Source organism: Cariama cristata, unplaced genomic scaffold (assembly GCF_000690535.1).
Source record: "Cariama cristata isolate BGI_N322 unplaced genomic scaffold, ASM69053v1 scaffold30701, whole genome shotgun sequence".
NCBI lineage: Eukaryota > Metazoa > Chordata > Aves > Cariamiformes > Cariamidae > Cariama > Cariama cristata.
The window spans coordinates 7788-16068 of NW_009598070.1; the positions used below are offsets into that span (position 1 = coordinate 7788).

The window sequence follows — 8281 nt, forward strand, 5'->3', positions numbered from 1 at the left end:
TAAGAACTGACTTTTTAAAAGCTCATTTCTTTTTTTTCCTCTTTCCTTGAGTTCCACACATGGTGTTGCTCGGTAACCTGAGGTTGCACACCTCGGCTGGCTGATCCTGTCTATAGACTTAGGTCTGTCCTAGTGCCTTTAGTTTTCACATGCGACCTGCTGGCTCTGTGTGTTTGTGTGGCATCATACGGGTAGTATCTTGGTTGCTCGGCTTGGTTTCCAGCTCTTGTTCATGATGCAAATTGTTGTTTTGCATTTCTCATTAACTGAAGTACTGCTGTATGTTATGAGAGATTTCTCAGTGCTCAGAGTTGTAGGAGCCTTGATGGAGGGATGTGTATGGCTGTGCCAGAGAGTCGGGACACGTATGAAGTGCAGAATTTGTCTTTAGGCATTCAGGAATTAACTTGCTGTCCCTCCGAGGAGATACAAAATCTGGAAGGCTAGGTGGTGTGTCTATTAGGCAAAGGTATAATATAGTTCCTTTTTCTGAAACACAAATAAAATAAAAAATACAAAGAAATGTATGTAAGCCTTTGTGTACCCAAATAAGATTGATTTTCCAGAAAACTCGACTGCCGAGTGTTACATACTCGACTGCTATAGTTCTCCTTTTGGGAACCCAACAGTCTGTAAAAATGCTTGGAATAAGTGTCAGTAGTTCTTGTGTGAATCCTGGACCATGGGAGCCTGGAATAAGGTTCATTTGTCTGAACAAGTTTTAAGGTCTGGTGCCAGTTTCTAGGTTGTCTGTTGCTTCCAGTCTGGAGTGTAGAGAAGCCAAGCGAATGAGCATTCGGATGTGGAAAGGAGAAGCCCTGCTGCTGCCTCGTGATGATGGACTGGAGTAAGCACACCTAAGGTGGAAACGTTACCTGCGTTTGCTGTCTTGTACAACTGCTGAATCTAGGAAAAGCAAAGTTTTCCCTCAGCAGCTCCTGAGTGTCAGGACCAGCCTTTTCAACTTAAGAGAAAAATCAGGTCTGGAAAAATGGTGACTGTTGTATTGAATACGCTGGTAAACTTTACTGAATGACATGAATTCCTTGGGTGCACTGAAGAAATCTGGAGAGCAGAGAAGAGCAGCTTTCTCGGGCATGCTGCTGGCACTCTCTACCTGTGCTCTAGGCTGATGGCTTCCTCGTCTCTGAGGGAAGTCTGTTCTTGAAACATGTCTCCGCTTTGGTCAGGTGTAAAATATAAAATATTGCTTTGGTTATTTTTTTTTTTTAGACTTAAAAAGCAGACACCTAAACTTTGAGGCATTTTAACTGTTATGATTCTTACTTTCATCTGGAGGCAGTTTTTTTTTTTAGACTTAAAATGCCTCAAAGTTTAGGTGTCTGCTTTTTAACTGTTATGATTCTTACTTTCATCTGGAGGCAGGGATCTAAAAACTTTCAGGAAAAAAAAGTGCAAAATCCCGAATGTTAGAATTTAGGGGACTTTTTTTCTGTAAGTGGCTCAACCAGATGTCTTATCCTTGCAGTCACCTTGCATTTCTCTGCTACAGAGTTTGGTAACTCTGGCTCCCTTTTACCTACCTAAGAAGCAGCACCTGAAAAACAGATGATTAAGACTCCTCTGAAACCTTTGGCACACCCCTTATTTAAGGAGCAAGTCAGCCCATTTTGTGGTTACACCCACCCTTACATGCAGGCTCTTAAACTTGCCTGTGTGTACTGCCAGTATGTGTTTGTGCACAGCCTTAAATGAGCCTTGTATTACAAGCAGTAAAAATGAGAAAACAAAAAAAACCTTCCACAGTGGAATAAGTTTTCTGTTCTTCAGCGTTTTCATAGTTTATCACTGCCATATTGCTCATTTTATGTCTTGCTGCGTAATAACCACAAAAACGAGCCAGAGTTGCGCTTTTAAATCCAGAGCTGGATGCCAGTTTGTGCTGAGAGTCCTGGGCACCTCCGTGTTAGCTGTGCTGGTGGGATGCCTTTGGAAGAGGGAGGACTGAGCTGCACAGTTTCGTGCTGAATTCTTCCCGAATATAGCCAAAGTTCAGGAACACGATGTCCATGGGCACCTGCCTGGTGGAAGATCACAGCTGATTGACACACTGTCTTCTCCTGATGTTTAGCTCTGGTCACTAATGCAGTTGCTGTGCTATGTCAACAGACTTAGAGAGACAGCAGTGACTATTTTAGCAGCTAAGAATTTAATATATTTACTTTTACTAAAGTAGCTAAGTTAATCCTGTTAAACACTATATGTGTGTGGGGAGAGAGGAATTAATTCCTGAATAGCATTTAATCCTTAGAGGAAGACACTGTTTGAGATAATGTTGATTTACAGGGGCATTTGGAACCGACTGGAAGCTGATTGGGGATTAGTTCAGTTTCCAGTTGTAAAAGGGTGTTACAGTTATGGAAAGTATGTAACATGCCTAGCAGAGAAGATATAGTGAGCAGAAATTGCTAAATAAGACATACATCTACTTGTGTGGCAGAGGCTGGGGAATCCCAAAGGCAGATGAAATTAATGCACAGTAATCTAAAACCAGCTTGGAATAAATCAGGCTGTATGGAGCAACCTGCATGGTTGTATTGGGCTGCTGTGAATATTTAATTTCTAAAAATAGCAGTCAAGTGGTGATCAAAGCGTCTGGCATGTGCAAGAAGGCGTAAAGGGAGCAGGAGAGCTTGAGAAGAAGTGAAGTTTGTTAACGAGGGACGGGAGCGATGTCTCAGCAGGGTGCTGGGGCTCTCACACTTCAGCTCCACGGAGCAGCGGGAGGTGAGTGTCCGGACTCGGGCAGGCGGTGGGATGGCGCCGCACCAAGCAATAGGGCTGACGGGAGAGAGCAAGTTGTGGTGCCTTCCCACGTCACCTGAGCAGTGCCTGATGCAGCGGTGGTCCGCGGCTGTGTCGGAGGACAAGGAGCAGTAGGAACATGTTGTGTGAGAGGCAAGGAAGCATTGCTGAGGGTGAAGGTAAGTTTAACAGTTCTTTTAATGTACTTTGTAGAGTTGAGTCAATAAATGGTTGGTATCTCTTTCATGTCTTAAAATAGTGAAATAAATTCCAGGATTTTGGATTAGAAAGCAGTTTCTCTTTAGGCACAGTCTGTTTGGACTTACCCTGGGGGCAGCTAAGGGAGAGCTCCGCAAGTGGTGCGGCGAGCCAGGTGGAGAGGGATTTTCTGGACAGGGAGGGTTAGGCAGTGCTGCTTCTGCCTTCTCTTTGCCCGTTGTTGGGACTGGGTGGGAAGGGTGAACGTACCACCGAGGGGGACATTTCTGGGTGTTCCCCTCTGGCGAGTGGCAGGGTAGGGGCGAATGCTGTGTGGCTCTGGGGTGCCCTTTACAGTCCTGGGTCCTCCGCTGGCCCGGACGAGGAGTGTGCTCTGGGGGGACTGGGGTATCACCGACCGTGGCCTCCACCCAAATCCCCACTGGGAGTGGAGTGGAAGGGTGGTGAAACACTGTGGGTGGTAGGAAAGTAATTACGTGTGTGAGAGAGGTGGGTAGGGACGGGGAGGGACCGTCTCCTTCTTCCCTCTGTCAAGTACGGTTCCTCCTCTTCCCTGCCCTGCGACGTGCCAGCCAAGCTGACACCCAGAGCAAGAATTACTGACATACAAAGTCGGCAGCTCTGGGTTTTAATCTCAAATAAAACTAAGTTGTCCTTAGAAGCAGCCATAGTCAGTAAGCTGCCTAAGTGTTAACAAGTAAGTTTTTTTTGTTTAAAGCAGATAGAATCATTCTGTAGATTGTCTTAAGTTATACAAAGTTATTTTAATACATAGGCTATTGTTTGTCTGTATTCTGTGAGGTGGCCGTGATTTAGTGACCGAATCAGAAAAACCTCTGTTCTCGTTTGCTTTGCAGAGCCAGCAGAGCAACGCGAGACTAAGCAGATAAGACAATCTACAGAATGATTCTAAGTTATACAAAGTTATTTTAATACATAGGCTATTGTTTGTCTGTATTCTGTGAGGTGGCCGTGATTTAGTGACCGAATCAGAAAAACCTCTGTTCTCGTTCGCTTTGCAGAGCCAGCAGAGCAACGCGAGACTACAGACTGATCATTGTTAGTTTTATGCATCACCGATGCTGTTTTTCTGTTCAGACCGATGTGGTTATGGCTGTGAAGTCGCCTGAGTGACTCGGAGGTAACCCCGCTCTCTGCGGTGTGAACGCAGCAGTGCTGGGGCTGGGCAGGCACCGCCACGACTCGGCTGGGCTTCCACGGCTTTGAGTAGTGGTGGTGGTGACAACGAGAGGGCACAGCTCAGGGGGAGGATCGGTGTTAGAGCAGGGCTGGCAGCTTGGGTGACAGCTTTTTACCCATTAAGGCTAAGCAGTGAGCATAAATAGGGAAATCCATTTTGCCATTTTTATTAAGTATTAATATTACAGTACAACCGCCCTTTCATTTTCTACAACAGAAGTAAACCAAATTATTTTTTAACTCCTTTATGAATAGGCAGAGACTGTAGAGCATGAAACTGCGGAATCAAGATTCGGTAGCAGACGTTCTTGTGTCCAGTTCGGTTTTTGGGTTTGTATGAATTGTTTTTGGCAATGTCTTTACTCTCCTGCACAACACTTTTTCTACAAATGGTTTGCACAAGAACATGTATATCAGGGGGTCCATGCAGACGTTTGTGGCAGGCAGCCACAGAGGGCTTTCTTTTGCAACAAAGAGCTGGTTCTGCAGACGACAGTCCATTCGGGTGGTCGTTTGGCTCAGAGTATAGGGAACCCTGCTAAAATGAAACGGGGCAAAGCATAAGAAAAACACAGTAAAAATTATGAATACTTTCCCCTTAATCCTTTGTTCACTTTTCTTGTCTTTCTTTTGTGTTTTTATGTAAGACTCATATACCTTTTTGGCAATAATTATATAAAATAGAAACATGAGAATGAGAACGGTCCAGAAGACAAACTGACAGATATAGTTGACAGCTTCGTGCCATTTGAGTCCAAAGTAATTCTTCAACGAGGCACATTTCTTCACGGATTGGGGCGTTGCTTTCTTGTTCGATAAGATCATGTTAGGCAGAGAGAGAACAAAGAAAAAGAGCCAGACCAGACCCGCAAGGATCTTTGCTGAGGTTAGGTTTTGCACCCAGAACTTCCCAAAAGGTCTCACAATCTTGAGAAATCTGTCAAAAGCAATGAGACCAAGTAGCACTATGCTAATATACATGGTGTTATAAAATACTACGGCTGAGAAGCGACAGACAAAGGCTTTGAGTTGCCACGGTCCGAGGCCAGAGTCCGTCAGGATTTTCAGAGGAAGCATCAGGGTCATTATGAAATCAGAAACTAAGATATTTTTCAGGTAGATAATGAAAGTTGATGTGCTTGGAATATGGAAGAAAGCCCAAAAAGCCAGGCTGTTCAGTACGATGCCCAGAAGGAAGATGAGTGTATACAGCAGTGGGAAGACTAGGTGGGTGACTGTGGTGTCTCGGTGGCACGGTGCGGATGACGGTGCTCCACTGGAGTTACTGACAGTACTCTCGTTTGCAAAGTCTCCCATTGTTTGAGACAAACTTGGGTGAAAAGGAGAGAGAAAAGAGAAAACATAATATTCTGTATTTAAAATGACATGTTCCTTACAGTGACTGGCAGGTTTACACAAATAAACACAAAACTTGAACATGCATTGAGTAGACTGACTGATTTCTCTTCTAGCTCATAGAAAATCTAAATCTTTGCCTAAGTTTAAGTTGTTTACAAAGTCATGTCTAATGAAAAGTTAAAATGGTACATATTCATTTGGAGGCCTAAGATAATATAATAGCAAGGTACAACAGCAGATTGCCTAGACCACCATTTGTCTTTACATGGAAATGTATTTGAACATTGAACAGAAATTTTATGGTTGTGGCCCAAAAGCACAGTGCTTCTGGGGAAGCGACTTACGATGCACACACCATTTTTCCTTTCTCAGCACAGATTTAAATAACATTTTAGAGGTAAGATGCACACGGCTGGTTATCAGCCTCTTACATCTGGAAGCCAGATGACCGAGTGCCCCATCACACCATGTGAACGTTCCAATCGTGCAAGTACCTGAGCAAACCTGGCAGCAGCTGTTTCAGAGAGGGGTCTTTGGCTATCTCCGGTTCATCCGCTATTCCTCTGCAGACAGCAGCTTCGAGCAAAGTATTAAGAATGGGGAAATGTGTAAAAAGTTGAGACTTTTTCTGCTGGTGTGGTGTGTTGTTTCCTTCCTCATTTTCATGTGTCACCCGAGTTCGTTAATCATGTTTGCGGTTGCTTTTCCTTCTTCCTTTTGTTCTCTGTCAGAGAATACGCTACCTTCTATACTAATAAAGAAAAAAATTACCATACCCATCAAGACAGGCACATTTTCTGGCTTTTTGTTTGTGTGGGGCAGACCTGATGGCACCTACACTGTGCCATTGTGATTTGGCCCCTTTACAGACATGGGATGAACAAACACAGAGTGTTTCCTGACAGTTTTCCAGGATGATCCTCAAATGTAGCTCTTGTTTGGGTGTGTGAATTCCCCTGTTCTGGTCAGCACTAGTCGTCGTCAAACGCATGACCTGAAATTCTGCTCAGAGCCACCCTTACAATGGGCTACTCAGCTACAAAATCCCGTGCACTGACATATTCAGGAACTGTGCCCTCCCTCTGTAGCCTGTTAATATTGACACATGAACCTGAGCTTGACTTTTGATCTCCAGAATGGGATTTCTGGTTTATTTTGGCGTCTGTGTAGCTAGATGGTACAGCGTGCTGGTTACAGCCACTTTCTGGTTCAGGCAGAAGCTGCTGCCACTGCATGGCATGCTTTGTGTTTTTTATGTGTTTATTGTGTATAATGTTGGAATCTAGTGCATTTCTCTGTAAACAGAACTTTTTGTGTAAGTTTAACTGAGTCATGTGATTTGTCTTGTATTTTCTTGTCAACTGACGCAACTTAGGGTTCTGGCTCCTTGCTTGCTGCCATGTGGGAAATGGCTCCTGTTCAAGCCATCCCTTCGTGGGCAGGCCTGGATTGCTTTTTGAGGTTCTCAGGCTGCAGCTGTATTGACAGTAAGTTTGTGAATATTAGCATCTGTGTTTTGGTTAATGTAGCTGTGCGTACTGATGTCAGTGTTAAATGGCTGGCAGAGAGCCAAGAGCCTTGAGGATGACTGGGATGAAGGTCACCCTCGCCATTGCCATCAGTGTGACATGTCCCTAGCTGCCCGACCTGACTTCTGTTCATTCATTAAGGACTATCTAAAGCTGAGACGGTCCATTGCGGTACCCCAGGACTGACGTCTAAGGCAGCGTCTTCCACGTTTTCTTCCAAACTGGCCTCCTGACACTGTTCCCGGCTGCGAGAGGCAGGTGCTGAGTGCCTCCGCGTATCCTGTGGGTGACTGCTGTATGGTACACAGGTAGCTGTGGTATCTGTTCTCTGAACTGCTCATCTGATCAGGAAAAGCAGCTGCCAAATGATTGCTGCTCTCTCTCTGTGTAATACAACAGATGTGGGGCATGAGTGTTGGGTGGAAGTGGGGCACCTCCTGCTTCCTTCTGGGCATCAGCTGGAGCTGATCGGTCCTGGGTCCCGTGGGGCTGGTTGTGGAGAGCGCGCTCTGGAGGGACCGGCAGCGCTGGCTCCAGGGAAATAAATAAATGCCCTGTTTTCTGCAGTGTAACCCAGTTACCAATTGTAATCGGTGTTGGTGCATATACCAGCATAAGCAGTGCATGAAACATTTTTTTCAAATATTTAATTCATCCAGGCAGGTTATAAGAGATGCATAAACTCTAAGGCTGAATGCTAAAGTAAGTGAACTGTCTTTTGGCTTCTTAGGAAATTGGGTATCGGTCGTAAAACCACCCTGTGCCCTGCCAGGCACAGATAGGTGCCAGAGAAGGGTAGACAAGCAATGGCTCTTGCATGATGCTATTTCTGAATTGGAGCTGTTCTGCAGTGATGATAAATGAACCATAATTTATTACAATAGCCTAGGATCTTTTTCATGTGTGGTTGTTAGGATACCTGAAAGTGTTATGCACCTGAAAATACTTCCCTGGGTTTTTTTTCCCTCTTTTCCAAATGAAAAAGGGGAATTGGTTAATTTTTTTTATATAGCGTAGAAAAGCTGCCCCTAATAATCAGTAAAGATTTTACCATGAATCTTTCTTTCCCCAAGATCTGAGTATTCTCTAAATTGAGCCTGTATATTTTCTAATATAATATACTGTTCTATATACAAGTGTGCATTTTTGTTTATTCATATAGTAAGGTGAAGTATTTGAAGATTTAACTCACATCAAGATAAGCCTGA

General features: G+C 44.3%; 1 protein-coding gene across 1 annotated transcript; it reads right to left on the minus strand.

The window, feature by feature from the left end:
- Positions 1-4470: 4470 nt before the first annotated feature.
- On the minus strand, positions 4471-5502 carry P2RY13 (purinergic receptor P2Y, G-protein coupled, 13). The gene has a single exon (XM_009709157.1). The coding sequence runs from the start codon at positions 5500-5502 to the stop codon at positions 4471-4473; it is 1032 nt and encodes a 343-aa protein (XP_009707459.1).
- Positions 5503-8281: the final 2779 nt, after the last annotated feature.